The 22224-nt window shown below is 44.5% G+C and overlaps 2 protein-coding genes across 6 annotated transcripts in view; one reads left to right on the top strand and one right to left on the bottom strand.

Moving 5' to 3' along the window:
- The window catches only part of NBEA (neurobeachin), a 470696-nt gene that overhangs the window by 290318 nt on the left and 158154 nt on the right, over positions 1 to 22224 (top strand). The gene's annotated exons all lie outside the window — the stretch shown is intronic.
- Positions 50 to 2709, bottom strand: MAB21L1 (mab-21 like 1). Its single transcript, XM_020783818.3, has one exon. It carries the CDS (start codon positions 2026 to 2028, stop codon positions 949 to 951), a length of 1080 nt encoding a protein of 359 aa, XP_020639477.1. The 5' UTR covers positions 2029 to 2709; the 3' UTR covers positions 50 to 948.

Raw genomic sequence — 22224 nt, 5'->3', positions numbered from 1 at the left:
CTACAGCAAAATATATCATCATCCCAAATTGAATCCAGCACTGAAACTCTTGCACGTATTTATATTTTATTCATTAGATTGTAATTAAATAAAATCGGCAACAGAAATTTAAGTCACAAAATTATCCAGTGTATTTCAAGTGCATTTTTCCCAATATATAATTCAAATATTCACAATTATATAAGCAAAATCCAATTTTTCTGAATATATTTAAATAACATTTCAAGTATATTTATGGAATGTTAGAAATAGAACAAGCAATATATTTGGAAAAAAAATGTAAACTTTTAAGTGTAGACACTTCAAAAAGACAATTAACAAAAGTACCATGATAAAATCTACCTTTTGAAATGGTATCTTCTTGAGCAGAAAATGTCCTGAAGTATCCAAAATGGCCATTTAACTTCTCTTCACCAAATCACAAAACACTAACATCCACAATTTCAAAGACAATGTGAGATCACAATATTCCATACAAATTAAAAATGTACATTGAGGGTGCGAAACAAGTGTGAGCTTTTGTGTGTTTTTGTTGCCCTTGTTCAAATGGTATTTCCAGACACAGCTTTTAATCACACAAAAAACCAAAACAAAACACGGGTCTTGTTACTATATTCCACGGTTCTGGCTTCTAGGCAGAATGGTCACAATCAGGCTCAATTGCAGCCGATATTGCATTTCCCCAGATGATGACGATGGCGGTAATACCGTTTCTTTTTTTCCCCAGACGGGATTTGAAAATTGTGATTCTGGTTTGAAAATTGTGATTCTAATAAGTCATAATACTTGCTGCAGGCTTTTGTGTGCGTCTGCACGTGTGTGGACGGCCTAATCCACAGGCGATGCTTCATTGTCGGATGGGAACCCCTGACTTCCCTCCCCCAACAGAAATTATCGGAATAGAAAGACATTTGAATACAGTAGTTTAAGGCCGCCTTTCCTCTCCCTCTAAAGTTTTTCCAAACTTTTGGGGTTGGTAAGTATTTCCCTTGCCAGCCGCCAGGTTTGTTTGGCTGCGTTTTCGAGGGCGGAGTGCGGTTTGCCCTGGAAGAGGTCTAGATTGGGCAAGAAGTAATGCGGGCATCGCCTGCACTGGAGGCAGGAGATCAGCTGCAACAAGATCCCGTTGAGGCGATCGCCCAGGCACGACTCGTCCCAGTCCGACTCCCGCGGATGCTTTTCGCACTCGTAGGAGACCAGAGTCTTCATGTGGTAGTTGTTGAGCGGTTGCCCGGGCAGTTCCAGGTGGCGATCCCGCAAGGTTTTGAGGATGGAGAGGCATTTCTTCCGGCAGCCGCCCATCTGCAGCCGGTTCTCGGCTTCGGCGAACTGCAAGACCCAGGCGTCGCTTTCGGCCGAGCTCTGCTTGCCCGCCAGCGAGTGGCACTCCTTGGAGAGGAGGTTGAACCCTTCGGCCTTGACCTCGGCCACGCGGTTGGGGCCCGGCCAAGGGATGTGGGGCAGGGGCCAGTGGGCCGCGCTCCGGGGCCAGATCCCGGTGCACTTAAAGGCCGGCGTGATCTGCACCACGTATCTGTCCCGAATGCGCAGCTTCACCTCGCTGGTGTCCGCCACCATTTTCACCACGTCTCTGTAGCTGCATTTATCCACGGCTTGGGCCACCAGGGTCTGAAACCGCGAGCGGATCTTGCGAGCCGAAAGGTACCCGGAGGCCGTGATAAACTCCACCCAGAGGGACATGCTCCGCTTCCGCCCGTCGCTCAGCTTGAGCACCGCGCAGCCGGGCAGCGAGCCGTCGTCCACGAAGTTGAAGACGCCCATCTGGTTCAGATAAAGGACCACCTCGAACTCGGTGGGCGAGATGACCTCCAGGCCCTCGTAGCGGTTGTCCATCTCGTTCAGGGAGCTGATGAAGCGCGGCTCCTGCACCTCCACCTCCTTCAGCACGTCCGAGACCACTTTGCAGACTTCTCGGATAGTTTTCGCAATGGCCGCTTTCCGCGCTTGGCATTTCTCGTTGTAGTATTTGTTGAGGTGGTACACCAGTTTGGCCTGGGCCGCGATCATGTTGGGGCAGAGATCCGGATTGTAGACCGGAGTCTCGCAGTAAGCTGTGGGATCCAATGCGGCTGCTAAGGCTGGAGCCAACTTCAGAGGAGAATCGGGCTGCCTCGCACTCGGAAAGGGACCCCAAGGACTGGGCGGCGGCGGCGGCGGCGGTTCCTCTCCACTCCTCAGCCGAGATGCTTTTCCTTCTGGCGGGATGGAGGTGGTCAGTCCCGGACAGATCTGTGGTCTTTGCCAAGGAAACACAAGCAATCCCCGTTTTATTCTGTCGAGAAGACCTCGGAGTAAACTTCGGAAAGCATCGAGATCTGCAGCTTAAAAATATAGAGAGAAACAGAGACACAAACAAGAAGCCAGAGTTGGAGCCCAGAATGCAGGAAGGCTCCCAAAGGCAAAGCGCCACTGCCGGGACTGAGTATTTATTTGTGTTTCTTCTGAAGTAGCCACCTTGTGTGCGCGCAGGGTTGTGCAGGATCGTGGGGAAAGTGCTGGGTCTCTCTCTCTCTGCCTCGCTCACTCTCAGTTTGTGTATGCGCGCGTGTGCGTGCATGTGTGTGTATGTCAGAAGAAGCTGGCTGTTGGTTTGTATAAGAGCCCAGATGCACTCGTGTGGAAATTATAAAGGCAGGGCCAGGCGGGCGGGCGGCCAATCGCCACTGGGCTCGTCACGGCAGCCTCTTTCAGCTCCAGCCCGGTTAATTAATCCCTTTCTTGGCAATAGAGAAGGAAACACACAAACTAAAGGTAGGGGGCTGATGGCAGGAAACCAGCCGCCAGGCCACCTACCCATTTGGGACTGGTGAAGGAGCTCTCGGCTGAGTGAGGCGCGGGGCTGGAGCGCTCTGGCTTCCGGCGGGGAAAGGACTTCTTGGCCCAGCTCGTCTCTTCTTGGGGCGACCCGAGCCCCCTTTATGGCACAGATGGGACCGCAGGTGTCGTTAACCCGGCATCTTTCGACGGGCGAGCTGGAGAGGCGCTTCGCTCTTGGGGAAAGGAAAACGGAGACCGAACAGCCTAAAACTTGGCTGCATCTGGGGCTGTCTGCTGGAGCTTGGAAACCGCCGAGCAGTCTTCTCTTCCTCCCGCCAGCCAGCGAATCTAGTGTTACAAAGTCAGCGATCGTTGGACAGAAAATAGCGGGGAAAGCCTCCCCCTTTTCTCCTTCCCAATTAGGTAGCACGAGGGGCGATTTGACGGGTCTTAATCGATGGGATGCAAATGTTGCTGTATTTCTACCTGGCTGCTTAGACTGGTAGCAGATAAATGAGGTATCCAATTGGTGACCGGCTTTGACAGTTTTCCGGGTTGAGTTTCCGAAGCCATGCAGCTGCCGGTCAGCCTCAGTTCTGTTTGCTAGTAATTAGTTGCTTTGTTGCTTTCTTAAGGTCACACACTTGTTACAAAAGGCATCTCTCTACATAAGCTGTGATTCTCGTTACTCTTGCCAAATAAAGGTCTATTTAACAGTCCAGAATGGGCAGTTTATTTTTGTGTTTGTGGACTGTATTTGCTATCCGGATGGGGTCTCATAAATGGACGACACGCTGGACAGAGCAGAAGGGGGAACAGCGGCCACAGTAAGAGAGAGGGCTCGTGCGGGCAGACAGTCTTCCTGTCCTTCCAGACCTTGCTGCACATTGTACATCAGGATCACCGTCAGCGCCTTTCAAGCTCCTTGTTGCGCGGACTTTAAGCTTCGCTCCCTCTTCTCATACTCTGAGAGCAAAGCACATTGCAGAAGCCAGGGAGGGCGAGAAGAATCTGAAGGAGTTCCCCCTTGTTTGGGTGGCTTCAGAAAGGTCACCTTAGTTTAACAATTAATTGGGTGCCACCCAGCGAAAGTTAAGGGCGCCTTGATTCATTCGAAATACGTGGGATTTAAACTTCAGTCCTAAATACGTCCTTCCAAATCTGTGGGGGTTGTTTTTTTCAGTTTATAAATTTAGAAGCGGGCTGGAGATGTTAAATCCTTGCAGCGCGGCCCTATGGAGTCTATCTAGAAGCAAGACCCACGGATTTTAAGTGAGTTTACAGACAAATCACTATCAGACCTGGATTTAAGCAAAACCTCTGCGTCTCAATCAGACGCAGAGGTTTTGTTTAAATCCCATTTATTTTGGTCCTGTTACGGTTGCCGCACGTTAACGCCATTAGCCTAACAGTGTCTCCTTTAAAAAAAACACTCAGGCGGATCTCAAACACATTATGTTGCTGCTTCATAATTCACACTCAAGATCCGAATGTCGCTTCGGGTGCAATGACTTATAACCCAATCTTACGTGTAGCTTCAGAGAAGTAAGTCCGACTGAATCCAGTGAGGCTTACTCCCAGGAAAACAGATCCGAAAGCTCTCTCTTTGCTGCAAATGGCGAGCTGGCAGCGCCCCTGCGCCTGGCGCGCCGCTCCGAGCAGCCTGCGCTCTCGCCCTGTTCTGTCTGGCTTAGCAGCGTGCCCGGATGTGCGCTGGGGCTCTTAATCGGGTAGCGGCGCAAGAGACGGATGGGGCTCTGCCAGGCGCGAGTTTCTCTATCAGCGCCTTTATTCCTCCAATCCCGACGTGCGGCTCGGCAAGGAGCGCAGAGGGCAGCAGGGCGCTTCCAGACAGCCGCCGCCTCTCGGGAGGCCAGGTTTTGGCGGGGCTCCGTTTTCCTCCGGACTCGCCCCGCCAGACCAGCGAGGCCTTGCCCGTGAGGAGCTAGGAAGGCGGCCTTCGGTGCGCCCCCTGCTCTCAGGCCCGCGACTCCTACGGCGGCCCAGGCCGGCCGGGTCCGCCAACAGGTGGAGACCCGCGTTTCCCGCGCAAAAGGCCGAGGAGCGTGAGAGGAAAGGAAGGGGAAAGGAAGCCAGGCTTCCGCCTCGGTCCCCTTCGCCCTCCCGCCATACGGAGAGCCAGGTGCCGCGGCTGCAGATGGAGGACGCACCCTTCGCCTCCATCTTGTGAGCGCAAATGAGGGGAGTTGCGAGCCTGGGCGTTTTGCCGAGATTTCAAGCCGGCGCGGTCTGCAGAGCTAGCGGAGGGGAGAAGGAAGGGGCCAGGCCTGGCGAACTGAGAGGGTCGCCCGCCTCGACGCCGCCTCGGCTGAAGCCCCTGGCTCTGCCTGGCTGCTGTTCCAATGCACGCGTCTAGGCGCAAATACAGAATTAAAGCATGGCCAGCCCAGCACGTGGCAGACACATAGCGGATAAATTAAGCGCGCTTCTCAGGGGACGTGCAACGAGAGGCGTCTCTGTGTGCAGTATCGGAAAGTCCTCAGACAAAAGAGCCTCCCGAACTCGGCGGTCCTTGCTGCGCTTTAACGACTGGGGAGGCGCATCTATCGAAGCCCCTACATTTATTTATATATTACCTTTATGCCCCGCCTTTGCACTGAGGTTGGATGCTCATGATAAAAGGGGTAAATCTAAACAAAGAGGAAGAGTCAAAATAGCGGGACTGATTTCTGAGTAACGGTGGTTAGGACTGGCTTGCAAATCGGGTGAATACCCTGGTGGACCTCACAGTCCCGAATGTTTATCGGAAAATATTCATAGGAAGGACATCATTATGTAGCAGTGCCGGGAATAATTCAGCTCCAGTGAGCTATAGACCTATTCACTTGAACTGGATTACTAAGCGTTTAACATGTCTTTGGATCAGTGTTGACATGCTTGAAAGCAAGCACCAGTACACACTCTGTGGAACTTATGGTACTTCGTGTGTCATGTGCTGCTTCCCACTGAAATATAATCAGATTTAGTGTTGTTATATAATATTTTTGCAGTTTCGGTTACTTTTCAAATAAATTTTAAAAAATTAATTTAGATTTCTGCAGTTGGTTTAGACTGCTTTTTGATGTGTCAACTGAGGCATACTATTAATGCAATAAATATGAAAGGAACCTCTTTTTAAGCTATAGAATTTAATGTATTAGATTTTAAATCAATTTCAAGGTTGGACTATTTTAGACAACTTAAATCTCTTGATTTTTCTTTCCTTTTTAAAATTAGTGTGGAAGTTTCTAACAAGTTTAAAACATATCTGACTATGAAATTCAGTGTGAACTTACTGATTTATTTAAAAACAGCCTGGGCAGCTAGTTGAACTTTGTATTTTTTGCTGATTGGTTGTTTCTATTTTAAAAAGATATATATAAATTGACATGAATTACAGTGTCTCTACTTAATTCAGAGGTGGACTGGACAGAATATTTAAAACGCTTTCCTGACTTTATTGGTTATAAAATAATTTCACATTATGTTAAAAAAAGATAATACAGGAAGATGCTTGTTTGAAAGTGGTAGTCGGAACTACTTTATGTTCTTATGTTAATATACTATTTTTTCCTTTTTATTTAAATCTGACACCAACTAAATGTGATCATGTTTTTGTCTTAAAGGCATACAGAATAAACTGATTTTGTTAATATTTGACTGACAATTCATTGTGCAAGAAATCAAAGGTGTAGGGGGGAATGGGATAAGACTTCCCTTTTTGATTCTTTTGTAGCATAGTCTGCACACTTTTACCATTTCTGCAGGAACTACCGTTCCCAGACATTCATACAAAATATTTCTGCAAAACATTTCCTTTTTCATTCCAGATATGGATGCATACAAATTGTGTTCCAGTATTCTAATTTATTGTATTGGCAGCTTCCTCCTAAATCTTACAGTAATATTGTTCTTATTGCTAGAAAAAAACCCATACTTGGTAAGAAGTTGTATGTTTATACTGCTGCCACATTTTACTTATTATGTGGCTGTGATTATGCACACTGCTAGTCATGCATTTAAAGTTTCATTTTTATAATATTTGTCTATAGCACCGGGAAGACAAAACAGAAGTGGGTTTAATTATTTATCCCTATTCTGGAATGGGTTTGAAAGCTCATTGTATGTATCTGATTTTCTAACAATATTTTTCCTCCCTTTCGTAACACGTTGCCCTGCCAGCCAAAATCAATTTCCTTTTTACACATATTTGTGACTTTTATTGTCATTTTAAGAAAATTAAAAAACACAGTTGTGTGTTTCTTTACCAGTAATAATTAATAGTGACTTTTGAGTTTCTGTGTTTTAATTGTTATAGGATTCCTAAAAGGATTGACTGAAGGGATAAAAAGTAATTTTAAAAGACAATTCTCATTCATTTCCTCTGTGATTCTTTTAATGCACTTTGAAAGACAGTGCCTTTAATTGCCTTTCATAAACTTAATACATTACAGTGGTTTCCTACATCAATCTGTACCTTTGGTGTATGGAAAAAATTCTGAGACACTGAGAAAGAACAACTTTTTAAAAGATTAATAAAGGTGCTGTCTGTGTTAAGATGCTGCCTACGCTTTTGTATTGGAGTTTATAAGCTGCATTGGGCAGTTATAAGCTCCATTGTACCTTGGCAGGGTTGTACATACACACAAGAAAGAGTGTTGCCCTTTCTCCCCCACCTCATTAAGTTGTTACAGATCTTTTGTTTGTATCAAGCAAAGTGGGATGCATGTGGACGGAGCTATGCTCACAGTGAATGTGTGGACTGCCCTTGCAATTCACACTCCTGCGGTGCAAATGGTTCCCTAAACCTGTCCCTGCCTCTTCTGCAGTATCTGAGAAGTGCTGTCACTGCTTGTACCCCAAGCTGAACATGGCTGAGGCCGGTTGTTGTTGTGTGCTGTCAAGTCACTGCCAGCATATAATGATGCTATGAATTAATGACCTCCAAAACATCCTATCATTAAAAGCCCTGTTTAGGTCTTGTGCTAGCCTAGTTGAGCTAGTCTTAGGTTTAACTACTATCTTCCCTCATCCTTCCACTACTCACCATTGGGCAGACCTAACAGCATTGTTCTTGTTGTGTGCTGTCAAGTTGGAACCAACATATAGCAGCCCTAACAGGGTTTTCAAGGTAAGTGGAATATTTAAGGAGTTCTTTTAACATTTCCACTCCTCCAGTCAGTTTCCATGGCCGAGTGGGATTCAAACTCTGTTCTCCAGAGTCCTATTCCATCAGTCTATCCACTGCACCACACTGGGAACCCATAATAGTAGGGCCAAGAAGAAAAGAGACATCACAGTGCAATCCAATATATGTTTTCTCAAAAGTCATCCTTTCTGGGGTCAGTTGAACTTACTCCCATAACCTTACACATAGCATTACAGCCTTGGTCCAAAGATACCTAAAAGAGAGCCCTCTTGAAATTAGTATCTACTATTTCTGAGCATATATACATAGAACTATCCTTTTAAATGATATTTTGTCAGGAGCCATTGGAGAAATGAGAAGTAGTTGTTAATGGGGTGCCCCTATTTTTGAAATACAACATTCCGATTTCTCCATCTCCTCCCCTGAACATGCCAGTTCTAGATCTGCCTGCTTTTCACAGATGCATAATCTGGTGTTATGATACTTGGTAAGCAATAACAAGATCACTGGAGGTAAAAATCACTTGTAAGCAGTATGTAACTTCCAGGTCAATATTTACACAAAGAGAAGCTGCTGTAGTGATCTGATGGAGTGCTGGTGGTGTGCCTGGTTGTGTGCAGCTGGCACCTTGTCAGATCATCATGGCAACTTCCACAGCTGCAGCTCTGTGTGCACATACATATTGAACAACGGCCTATGTGTCTCATTTCACTTACTTCAAGACTATGTGGGTAGTAGTGGTTCATTATCCATTCTCACAGTTTATCTGTAGTCCTGTACCAAAATAAACCAAAATGTTTATATGTTAAAGATTATATTTATACTAAATTACATTTGGGGGCGGAGGGGAAAAACATTTGGGAATCTTCACTATGATTCTTGTTAAATAAATTCTTACTTTTGTCTGAAACAAAGCAGCCTTATGTTTCTTAAGAATTAATTTTAAAGACAAACATATACCGCCCCGCCCACCAACAAACAGATTGTATTTTACTGGCAAATAAATGGCAGCAAAAAAACAGGGGAATTCACTACTTGATTTGTCTGGTTTCTTTCCACACCAACTGCATCAAAAGCAGACATTCTCAGCATGCCAGGTTTTAGTTAAGCAGTCGAACAGTGACGTTTTAAGAATCCTACTTTGAGAATGCTCTTTTTTATTTCCTGAACCCAGAATGGTCTGTGGAATCAGAGGGGATTAACTCTCTTTAATCTACTGCATCTGTAGTGGGTCATCCAACAGAACTCTCATTACTGTTTCATGTTGTATATGATTAAGCAACTAAAATATTCAATGCTGACCTTGAAAATAAAGCAGCATGTGTTGGATAAACAGCTTTGGAAGCTTAAAGTAATCTCTCCTATAAACGGGATTTCTGAAATACACTGTTTGTCAAAAGGAGCAAAATTACTTAAAGTGGCCATACGTAGAAAGTTCAATGAAATATTAGAATGTAACTCCACAAACCATCAGATATGATACTGATTTTTAATCTGATATACATCCCACGCTAGTTACTGAAAAGTACTGGTATTTAAATGGGTTTTGATCTCACTTTAAATATTTTTACTTAAAAGTAAAACCTGATTTAAGTTCTATTTATTTGTTTGTTTGTTTGCTTGTTTGCGTGTTTGTTTGTTTGATTTATATCCCGCCCATCGGGTATATTCTACCACTCTGGGCGGCTTACAGAATATCAAAACAATTAAAAAACATAAATACATTAGCATACAACAATAACAAATAGTGCAGGAATAAATAATAAATAGCAACGCAAAAGAAATCAGTAGACAGGAGGGAAGGCCTGAATGTACATCCATGTTTTCAGCTGGCATTTGAAAGTACCCAGCGTAGGGGCCTCGCGAATCTCTGGAGGAAGGTTGTTCCAAAGGCGAGGAGCCACCGCCGAGAAGGCCCAGCTTCGAGTCTTTTCCCTCCAGGCCTCCCTCGGCATCAGGCTCCTCAGCCTCACCTCCTGACTCGTGCGGGTGATCCGAGTAGATCTTGGTGGGAGCAGACGCTCTAATTCAAATGCATACAAATGGTTATTTTTCCTCACAGTCCGTATGAATTTCATATGAAAATCTAGTTCTTCATCGTGGTCTTCTGTGAGTGCACACAAAAGGGTTAACCCAGCGCTAACATTGGTTCTCTCGGAACATTCTGAAGCTTTAAGAGAAAAGTAACAAAGTTTAAGGCTGCCTATACTGTGCATGCTCCGCCTGCTCAAGCCTCAATTCCATTTTTCCGCCTAGCGATTTGGAACCTCTCGCCTTGAGCTCTATATTTTTTCACTTTTTGACGGATATTTTTTGGTTTTTTGACTCAGTACTTGACTGACTTAGTGAACTGTCTCCTTTTTCCCCGGTCCGCAAACGGCTGCAGTAAGACTCTTTAGCTTTTATGTCCCGCTCAGGGCCATTTAGCCATTGTGTTGTTTGCTCTAGGAAAATTCCCCACCAAGACAGACATGATCGTTGCTTTTTCTGCCTAGGTGAATCCCACCTCACTAAATCTTGTAAGCATTGTAAAGCTTTTACCAAACCTGCTTTAAAAGCCAGGCAACAGTGTCTTAAATATCATCTTTGGGATCTGAAGCTTTGCCATCACCCATTCTGGAGGATTCATCTAGAGACCATGAATCTTTGTCGGAGGCAGCCCCATCACTCCCTCCTCGAAAAGTTGAGCCATCTCTTCCAGCGGGCGTCTCCTCACTGACGCCGAGTCAGCTTGCTGAAGCTACTGCAGGCTTGCCTTCTGCCCCACATAGCCCAATTCCTCATGGGCAGGGGTCTTCGGCTCTTTCTGTCTCATCAGTGCGTTCGAGGTCGAGATCCTCTCATAAAAAGTGCTCGTCCAAGAGCGTCGATCCAAACATCGACGTCGGACTAGATCTACTGACTCTGATGACTCTGATAGAGCGTCACCATCGACGTCGACGGGACTACAGTTCTTCAGATCCCTCTTCGACGTCGACCGATCGAGGTTGAAAACATAAGAAAGTGAAGTACGTCTACATCTCTTCTTCTTCGTCTGAGACTCCTCGACCCCATCACCATCATCGACGTTGACGGGTCAACATCGAGGGCTCTAAAGCCCCAGTGCCTCTTCCTGCACAGCCTGTTGCTTCAACATCGACGGCTCCTATATCTTCTCAACAGACTCAGTCCAATTAATAACACAGTCGGTGGCTAAGTTTTTATTCACAGTCTTAAGAATTCGTAAAATGTTATAATAAGACAAGTACATGACTCATGTTTTATACTGCTGATATATTTTAACAATTTACTTATTTTGTATATTTTATATAATGTGCTTATTTTTGTATTTTCGGGTCTATGACCATATAATAATAATAAAAAATACTAAAGACTCAGTCTTCAACACTTGACGTAGAAAGGCAACCTCGTAAAAGAAAATGGGATGTCTTTTCTTCAGATCCCGATAAGGTTTCTTCTGTTGCAACTTCAGATTCTGAGCTGGAATTACCATCACAACCTTGCCAGGGTGATCTTCCTGAGGGTGAACTTGCCGGCTCCGACACAGGAGACCCAAACGCTTCGTCTCCTTCAGAGGACTTTTCCTCATATTCTCAAATGCTGTCACGTCTAGCAAGGGCTTTGAAATTGGAGGTAGACCAGCCTACACCTCCTGCTGAGGATCTTATATTTGGAGACATTAACCAAGAGAGGTCTCCACCTCCAAGCCTTACTTTTGTACCGGTCATAATGGAAATTATTAAAGAATTCTTGGAGCAACCTTCTACTTCTCCCTCCATTTCTCGCCGTACTGAGAACCTTTATCGTGTCCATGGTAATGACACGAAATTTCTTCTTAAGCACCCTATACCAAACTCACTCATTGTGGAAACCAGTTGCACTAAGCCCACTAGGAAGTCACATGTTACCCCCACAAACAAGGAGGGTAAGAAGTTGGAAATTATTGGAAGCAAGATCTACTCTTTAATTTCCTTCCTTTTACAGATTATAAACTATCAAACTGCCTTAGGAGCATACCAAAAGCAGCTGTGGCTGAAAATTTTACCTGGTCTTAAAATGACTCCAGAAGATGTTAGACAAGGTTTCTTAAATTCCTATGAAGAGGCCCAAAATGTATCGAAACACCAGAGGTTGTGGACTAGGCATGCGGCAGAGACCGCTGCCAGAGTTCTCATGTCCGCCGTCACTATACATAGACACGCATGGCTGAGATCTGCTAACATCGTAGATGATGTCAAAACCAAAGTGGAAAATCTTGCCTTTGATGCTACCGGGTTATTCAATGAGAAGACTGATAATCATTTGGAGGAACTACATAAGGCCAAGAAGACTGTGAGATCCTACTCGATCCAGCTTCAACCTAGATATAACAAATATCAATGGAGGTAGTCTTACACTCAATATCAGCAATCTTCACAGCAGTACAGACCATATAAGAACTTACCTCAGCAAAGGTCATCCCAAGCTTCTTCCTCCGCTCCCAGCTATCATCCTCAGCAGTCGCAGCGTAGGCAATCCTGTAAGCCACCTGCCAAAAAATCCAAACAATATCTTTGACTCTGCCATAGACATGAACGGAAATCACATCACCACACGGCCATTTCTGGCAAACTGGGCTGCCATCACAAACGACTCATGGGCACTAAAAATCATCCAATTCGGCTGCTGACTGGAATTTTTAGAATTTCCTCCTTTAGGATTCGTAAGTCACACATCTTTCGACCCTGCTCTAGAAGAGGAAGTTCTGTCTCTTTTAGAAAAGGACGCCATTCAACCTGTCCCAATCACAGATCTAAAAAATGGATTCTACTCCCGGTACTTCGCCGTGCCAAAGAAAGGTGGAGGTATAAGACCTATCTTTGACTTAAGAATCCTAAACACTTACCTGCACCCAAGATGCTTCTGGATGGTGACCTTGGAGTCCATCCTGCCCCTGTTAAAGAAAAACAATTGGTTTGTAGTGGTGGATCTGAAGGATGCATACTTCCATGTGACCATCCATCCAGATCATCGCAAGTACCTTCGGTTCATCTTTCAGGGAACCATTTATCAATTCCTGGCCTTGCCCTTTGGACTTTCAACAGCCCCCAGGACATTCACAAAAGTCATGGCACCGGTGGCAGCTTACCTGCACCTCAACGGCATCCACGTCTACCCGTACATCGATGATTGGCTGGTGGTCTCCCCATCTAGGACTCAGAGTTCATTCTACGGTTGCTTCCAAAACTAGGCCTCACCATCAACATGAAAAAGTCACATCTCAAGCCTTACAGGGTAGTGCATTACATTGGAGCACATCTAGATGCTATCAGAGGTTGAATTTTTCTGCCCAAAAACCAGATTCGAAAAATTTGCAGGGCTCTCAAAAAGTTTCGGCCACGCGCCTGCGTAAGAGCAAAATATGTTCAACATCTGTTAGGCTTCATGGCCTCCACCACTTTGGCCTTGGCCCATGTGCACCTCAAACTGCGGTCCCTACAGTCATGGTTTCTGGCACTCTTCAATCCCATGAGAGACAGCCAGAGGAAACACCTTCGCGTAATTCCGGAGCTTGCAACACAACTCCAGTGGTGGAATTATCCCCCATACTTGCAGATAGGCAGACCATTTCGACCACTTCAGCTCACCATGCAAGTGGCAACAGATGCCAGTCTGACAGGATGGGGAGCGCACTGCGGAAAGCACAAGGTTCATGCTCTTTGGTCTGCACAAGAACGAAACCTCCACATAAACCATCTGGAGATCATAGCGGTTATCAAGGCCTTCAGAGCTTTCCTTCCCAAGGTGCAGGGTTGTGGTGTTCAAGTAGTAACAGACAACACCATGACCATGTACTATATCAACAAACAAGGAGGGACATGCTCAGGATCGCTGCTATACTCGCCATCCATCTGTGGGAATGGTGTTATCTCCACCATGTGTTTCCTGTGGCAATCCACGTGTCCACGACGGAGAATGCCCTAGCAGACCAACTGAGTCGCATTACAGCTCAGACCCACAAATGGGAGTTGAACACAGAGGTGTTTTGCAGGCTATGTCGTCTCTGGGGGATCTTTTTTGCCTCTCAACAGAACGCGAAGTGCACCAGTTATGCATCCAGAGCCGGCCTCGGCAAAGACTCCATCGGGGATGCATTTATCGTTCAGTGGAATCAGGAGCTCCTGTACATGTTTCCGCCTCTTCCAATGCTTCAGAGGTCACTGGTGAAGCTCTGCCACATGGCTGTGAAAGCAATTTTTATAGCACCATACTGGCCTCGTCAAGTATGGTTTCCAACGTTGATGATGATGTTGTCCGACTTCATGAAACTACCAACTTTACCCAATCTATTGACTCAAGATGCAGGCAGAGTGTTCCACCCAGATGTGGAGACTCTGCATCTAACGGCATGGAGGATCTCCCCAGAATTAAGGAGGTCTTAGATCAGTCAAAAAAAACCCTCCACCGCTCTACTCTACAGTTATAAGTGGAGAAGTTTTTTGAAGTTCACTGAAGCCAGGGGTCTTGTAGCATCCCCTGTGTCTCTCTCTACGTTACTGCAATACCTTCATTACCTGTTTGATTTCAAGTTGTCTCTTTCCACTGTTAAAGCTTACCTGGCTGCAATAATCTCTTTCCAGCCTAAGAACTCATCTTCATCATGCCTTTTTTCCCATCCTACGGTTAAAGCTTTTCTTAAAGGACTCACTAATATGAGACCCCCCAGCTCGACCACCAGTTCCACAGTGGTCCCTTCAGTTGGTGTTGCATGCCCTCACTCGCCCTCCCTTTGAGCCATTGGCTACGTGTGACCTTAAGATGTTATCGCTGAAGTCGTTGTTCCTAGTGGCCATCACTTCTGCCAGAGGGGCAAGTGAACTTGCTGCCCTTCGCTCTGATCAGCCTTTTCTATGGTTTTTCAAAGATAAAGTGCTGTTACACCCTGACGTCTCTTTTCTGCCAAAAGTTGTCTTGGACTTTCACCTCAACCAACCTTTGTTGCTTCCTACTTTGTTCTCTGAGCCTACGAATGACACCAAGTGCATGCTCCACACCCTTGATGTCAGGAGGGCTCTGGCCTTCTATGTTTCTAGAACCAAGGACTTTAGGTCATCTAATAGACTTCCTCTGTTACTTTGGGAAAAAGAAGGGTCTCCCAGCATCGTCTTCAACGCTCTCCAGATGGCTTGTCTCTACGATTTCGCTTGCTTATGAGCTTCAGCGTAAAACTCCACTTGAGGGACTTCAGGCTCATTCCACCAGAGCCGTAGCCTCCTACTGCCCTCCTTTGTGGCATTGATCTGCCTGACATCTGCAGGACTGCCACTTGGTCTAATGTCTCCACCTTCATCACCCACTACAGACTAGACCTGAGGGCTAAGAAGGAGACAAGTTTCGGGAGAGCGGTGTTGACATCTGTCCTCCAGTGACAGCTCACCATCCGGTGAGTAAGCGTGCTAATCACCCTTTTGTGTGCATTCACAGAAGACCACGATGAAGAAAGAGAAGTTACTTACCTGTAACCATGGTTCTTCAAGTGGTCATCTGTGAATTCACACAATCCCGCCCTGCCTCCCCTCTATCTGTCACTGGCCGTATCTAGCTCATGCTCAGGTACCTGTGGCGGATAAATGGAACTGAGGCTTGGGCGGGCGGATCATGCGCGGTATAGGCAGCCTTAAACTTTGTTACTTTTCTCTTAAAGCTCGAGAATGTTCCGAGAGGACCAACGCTGGCTCTGGGTTAACCCTTTTGTGTGAATTCACAGATGACCACTTGAAGAACCATGGTTACAAGTAAGTAACCTCTCTTTTTCCCTTCTAATTTTTGAATTCTACGATGAAAACTTGAGATGAAATCTACAAATGTATGTTTCAATAATTGTATGCTTTTATTCCGAAGTAACATTCATTTAGGTTGCACATTTGTTTGGGAAGACGTTTGTATTGACTTGCTACTGAGTAGAAATGTACAGGATGATGCTTAAATTAACCGAATACTGACAAGGTTGTGAGGCAGTAAATCGTTGTATAACTAATCTTTGGAAATGTCATGGATTTAGTGCACAGTTCAAAGCAAATTCAAAAGCATTCCATCATTAGTTACCTCCATGCTGATACTCCTCCTGGACATAATCAACAGCCCTGCTGTTCTGGCAAACGGAAGACATATCTAGGTTCAGCTAAGCCAAAGTCTGCAGAGAAGCACTCTTACCATTCTGACTTGATGGGAGATGTGTCAGGCACACACAAACACAGGTGCCATATACTGCTGGGCATCCTTTTTCAAAGTGGGAATTGTTGCAGTTCAGCAGTTGCAACACACTGGCAGTTATATGGCCTCTGAACTTTACAGCGTTTGAGAGCTGACATACCATTAGGGATTTTGGATTTGGAATGTTGACTTCCAGCACAGATACTGGCAAAGGGAAGTGTCACTGCAGCACAGCTGTTAGTGAACCAAAACCCAGAGTTGGGAAAAGTTACTTTTCAGACTACAACTGCCAGACTGTACCAGAATTATGATGATTCAGATTCTAGAAGTCGTAGTTCTGAACAGTAACACTGCCAAGCTCTGCTATACTTGATGCTGTTGCTGTGGGGTGTGTCTTAGCCAGCACTAATACTAAAGTAGCAGTTGTATTTTGATGGCTTCTCCATACTATTGTCTAGCATTTCTTTTGACAAAATGTAGAGAACAGATGCACTTAAAATAGTTTACAAATCGTTTCTCTCAAAATTTGTATCCGGTCATAACAAGTCTTTATTACTACACTTTGTGAGGAAAAACATTTTGGCAAGATTTGCATTACATTGTACATATTTTCCAAAGGAAGCTACTGTGCGTATGTTTACTCAAAAACAGACTTTAACAGAGATAAATCCCAAGGGCATATGCATGCAGTTTGACTGGTAGTACTTAACACAACCTGCTTCTGTGGGTGTGCATAGGATTGCACTGTTAATTTCTATTCTTAGCAAACTGGAGCTTTGCAATAATTTCTGAAATAACATGCAAAGCAATATTTCCTTCACTAATTCTACATCTCACAATTTGATGAAGTATATTAGATCTCCAAATGCCTATTATTCTTAACATGCTCTTGTTACCCATAGTGACTTTGTAGAATTTTTTAAGGAATATAATTTAAAACTTTTATGTAAATGCTGATACCAAATCAATCTCGTATTAATTCAACACTAACATTCATCCAGAAGAAATTTGTGTACTGATTCAAAATTCAATTGAATAAGTCCAGTTAAAAATTTAGTTACAATTTTAAAATATGGGCCTGAAACCAATTGTTAGTCCCAAGTAGAGTCGATCCATTGGAGCAATGAAATGTACTTAAATATTAACAGCTATTCAGTAATTAATTCAATGGGTTCTATTACAGTAGTTTGGAGTAGAACTTTGATTGGTTGTTGTGGGTTTTTTGGGCTTTTTGGCCGTGTTCTGAAAGTTGTTCTTCCTGACGTTTTGCCAGTCTGGTGTGGCCGGCATCTTCAGAGGACTGGAGTAGGAACAAACTTCAGAACACGGCCAAAAAGCCTGAAAAACCCACAACAACCATTAGATCCCGGCCGTGAAAGCCTTCATGAATACAGAACTTTGATTCTTTCGGCCAAGAGATGCTTCCTTCTCTGTTGTTTTAATGACTAAATAAGATAACTCTCCACATTGAACTCATTGTGTCTGGATATTGCCAACCAAACCTTTGGGATGGCAAGAGCTGGGGCATTATAATTGACTAATAAGCATACATAGCACAATATGATAGGAACGAAATGGTCACAACCAAATTGTTTACAACTGCCATAAACCCAAATGGTTTTCCATTTATGAGAGTGGGTGCAGAAATATCATGCGTACACCTAGACAGATGTGCATCACTGTGCGGCCCTGTGGATCATCTGAGAGTGAAGAATTACATCATCCCTCAAGCTGAGTGTGTACATGGTCTTTCTGCACCCACTCTCATAAATGGAAAACCACCTGTGACCCTACCTCCTTTAAGCCATCCTTGTACATTGGTAACATCCTCAATACATCCTCCCACAAAACTGTGGCAAGGAATAAAAAAGTATATTGCCATTGCTGGAGTCTCTTCAGGGAGGCTTTCCACTCTGACCCTACTTGAGTTGAGGCATTCATACATCTATACATGGTTATTTGTTATTTGTATCTTTGTTATTTTTTTCTATTGTAGACAGTTTTATTAATGCTCTGGTGCCCACTGTTAGCTTGTTCATGGTTTTATCATTCTATTTGATTCTGTATTTTATGTGAACCCCCCAGAGTGGTGCTGTGGCACTAACAGGTGCAGTATACTAAATTTCAATCAATCAATCAATCAATCAATCAATCTGGTTCAAACATGCATCAATGAAGGAAGGTAGGAGGGTGAAGGTTCAGCCATGAATGATTAGGATGAGCAATGTGCAGCGCAAATGTATTGTTGAAGGCTTTCACGGCCAGATCTGATAGTTGTTGTATGTTTTTCGGGCTGTTTGGCCATGTTCTGAAGGTTTTTCTTCCTAACATTTTGCCAATCTTTGTGGCTGGCATCTTCAGAGGACAAGAGTTAGAACTCTGTGTTCTGGTGTAGTGTGTGGGATAGTTGAGTATTTGTAGCTGTGGGATCAGGTTTTTGTCCTTTTCAGAAGACTGGATGATTATGGTGATCAGGGTATTTTTCGTTATGGGTGTATGGTTGTGATAAGGGGGGGAGATGATCTGTCACTGTGATTGATGGGTGTCATTAGCTAGTCTGTTGTGTGCAGTGATCACTGGTCCTTGTGGCTGGGTAGAGTTCGTTGACCTTCTGCATGCTGTATTTTTCAGTGCTGGGAGCCAAGTTTTGTTGAGTTTCAAACTTTCTTCCTTTCTGTTGACGTTCTGCTGATGTTTGTGGATTTCAATGGCTACCCTGTGCAGTCTAACATAATGACTGCTGGTGTTGTCCAGTATTTCGGTATTTTGAAATAGAATTTCATGTCCTGCTTGTTTTAGGGCATGTTCAGCTACTGCCGATTTTTCCGGTTGTTTTAGTCCTCAGTGTCTCTCGTTCTTTGATTCTGGTGCGTATGCTGCATTTTGTGGTCCCAGTATATACCTGGCTACAACTGCAATGTAACTGATATAATCCTGCAGTGGTGAGGGGGTTCCTTTTGTCCTTTGCTGATCGTAACATTTGTTGTATTTTTGTGGTAGCCCTGAATACTGCTTGTAGGTTGTGTTTTTCCAAAAGTTTCCCCATGTGATCCGTGACCCCTTGATGTATGGCAGAAATACTTTATTTGTGGATGGCTATTTTTCTTCTTCAGTTTACTGTTGTTTTCTTGGTTTGATGGCTCTTGTGATTTCATTCTTGTAAAAGCTATTTGCCTATAGGGCCCTAATCACATGGTTGAGTTCGGTGATGAGAAACTGAGCTTCACAGTTCCAATTTGCACGATCTACCAGTGTTTTGATTATGTCTCTTTTTTGTCGTGGGTGGTGGTTGGAGTTTTTGTGTAGGTACTGGTCTGTGTGGGTGGGTTTTCTATAGACCTTGTGTCCTAATAGGAGATCAGGTTTGCATATGACTGTCATGAGTTCAGCTGAAGAAGACCTGGAATTGCAGGAGTTAATTGCAGCTGAGGGATGTGTAGGACAATTGGTGGAACCAGAGGCCCCTCTGTTATCACAGGCAGCTGCAATTAGTGATGAATCACTGCCAGATTCTCCTCCCCCGGTGGCCAGAGTTAGAGATAGGATCCGGCAGAAACTTAAAAGACAGAGATCTGAAACTCCCATGCATGCTTCTATAGAAACATCAGATCAACCAGTCCAGAGTTTTAGCAGGATGGAGTTTTCCAGGATCTAGATGATTGTTGCATCTTGTACACAGAGGTTTGGGAACTCATGGAAGCAACAAGTCAATTCCTTGGCTTTCGTCCACACTCATTTGTGTGTAAGAGAGCGTGTGGTGCTCTGGTGATGCTTGCTCTGGTGATGCCAGATCTAGAGGCCCTCCACATGTCTATTGGGGCCAGGGATGCTTTAGGGATCTTGCTGGGTTACTGTGCTCCCTGAAACCCAGACATTTCCTTACCAGAGCTGGCGGACTTCATCTCCACAGCACTGTTGGGGTCCCCAAGGCTTTTGGTCTTGGGTGATTTCAGCATGCATGCAGAGGTGAAGGTTTCCGGTCCAGCTCTTGAGTTCTTGGAGACCATGTCCTCCTTGGACATGTCCCAACATGTCAAAGGCCTTACCCACGTGGGTGGCCACACACTGGACCTGGTGTTCTCCACTGAGCAGAGTGAGTGTGCTCCGATGGTGACTGACTTAGTGTCTGCCCCCTTGTCATGGTCAGATCATCGCCTAATTAAATGCAATCTCACAGTGGCCCTCCCTCCCCACAGAGAGAAAGAACCTGTTTTAATGGTTCACCCTCAAAGGTTATTGGATCCTATAGGATTCTAGAACACCATGAGAGGGATTCCGGCCAATTTGACTGGCGCTCCTGTTGAGGCTCTGGTTGATAGCTGGCTGGCCACCGCCACCAGGGCTGTTGACACGATCACATCTAAATGCCCTTTCCGGTGCAGAGATCACCCTTCGCCTTGGTTTAATCCAGAGCTGTGATCAATGAAGCAAAATAGGAGAAGGCTAGAATGCATATGGAGGCGGAACCCAAAAGAAAATAATCAAATAGCTGTCAGGATCGCAACTAACTTCTACCAATCTAAGGTGAAGGCTGCTAGTCGATCTTACTTCGCTGTCCAGATAAGCGAAGCCTCCAACCACCAGGAGGAACTTTTCCGTATAGTCCACAATCTATCCAGCGTTGGTTTTAGTGACTGGCCTCCCAATAGCATCTCACCTGACCAATTTGCAACCTTTAAAAAATCAAAAGTGGAGGCCATCTGCTGGGATCTTACCCACTATTTGAAAACAGTGGATTGAGCAGAGACATCCAGCCTTGGTGAGACTTAACGATTTTCAGCCTGTGATGTCAGACATGGTGGACAGAGTGCTTGACTGCTGTCATGCCACCTCCTCCTCCCTTGACCCTTGCCCGGCCTGGCTAATCAAAGCAGCCAGGTCTATAACATCTGAATGAGCTACGGCAATAATTAATGGGTCTCTCAAGGAGACAATCATTAGGCCCATTAGGAAGAAATTAAGCTTGGCGGTGGACAATATTGATAATTTTAGGCCCGTCGCCAATGTTTCTTTCCTCAGCACAGCTAGTTGAGAGGGTGGTGGCCAATCAGCTGCAGGCTCTTCTAGATGAAACCAATGCCCTGGATCCATTTCAGTTGAAATTCACAAAACATTAACGAAAAGTCAGCAACTCTTTTAAATGCTTGGGTTCGTTAGAGCACCTTCTAAATCGTGTGCAAACTTAGTTTGGCTTTGTTCTGAGTCTTCATTAATTTTTTGTGAATTATTTCCTCCCCCATTGAAATGCATTGAGCCCAACTTTTGACAGCTGTCAAAAGTTGGTTTCAATGCTTTCCTATGGGGGAGAAAGAAATTCACCAAAAATTAACGAAAAGTCAGATCAAAGCCAAATTAAGTTTGCACATGTTTTAGAAGGTGCACTAATGATTCCAAGCATTTAAAACATTTTGCACATTTTACGACACTTTTAAAATTGAAAAAACGGACATCGTTAAGCGAAACAGGGGACCTAAAAATGCATTCACTATGTGAAGCATGGTCCCGAAATCGCTAAGCGAAAATCGCCCATAGGAAACATCGTGAAATGATGCATAGAATTCTTTAAAAAAACCATCGTTAAGCGAAAACATCGCTAAGCGAGGCGATCGTTAAGCAAGGCACCACTGTATAGTAAATCGCACTAGAGTAGGGCCAATGAATCAGCTTCTCTACCCATTGATTCAAATGGGCTTATTCTAGTTGCAGCTTACTACACTGAAGTAAGTCTCAACTAGAGAAGGCCCATTTGAATCACTGGAACTTATGGAGGTTTGACTTACTAGATTCCCACTGATTCAATATTCTCATTCAGCTTATTAAAATAAGCAACTGGATTTCAGCCATCATGTGTCTGAGATTCATGGTTACAGACACTAAGTACATGGGAGAAAGAAATGTGATTTTTCAAAAAAATAAATGTTTAAAATATAAAACAGATGAGTAGCATTTTTTGAGTAATGTGAGTGTGTTTGTACAGAGTTCAAAACTCTGTAGCTATAAGAGGAAAAACAAATTTAGTTGATGTGGCACCATGAATCAGTATGTTAGATTATTAAATGTACTTTCCCCCCAAGAATACTTCTGATAATTTCTTCATCAGTTTC

The sequence above is a fragment of the Pogona vitticeps genome, chromosome 3, assembly GCF_051106095.1.
Source record: "Pogona vitticeps strain Pit_001003342236 chromosome 3, PviZW2.1, whole genome shotgun sequence".
NCBI classification, from domain to species: Eukaryota; Metazoa; Chordata; class Lepidosauria; order Squamata; family Agamidae; genus Pogona; species Pogona vitticeps.
The sequence above is the reverse complement of the archived record's forward strand: the minus strand, read 5'-3'. Positions and strand labels throughout refer to the sequence as shown.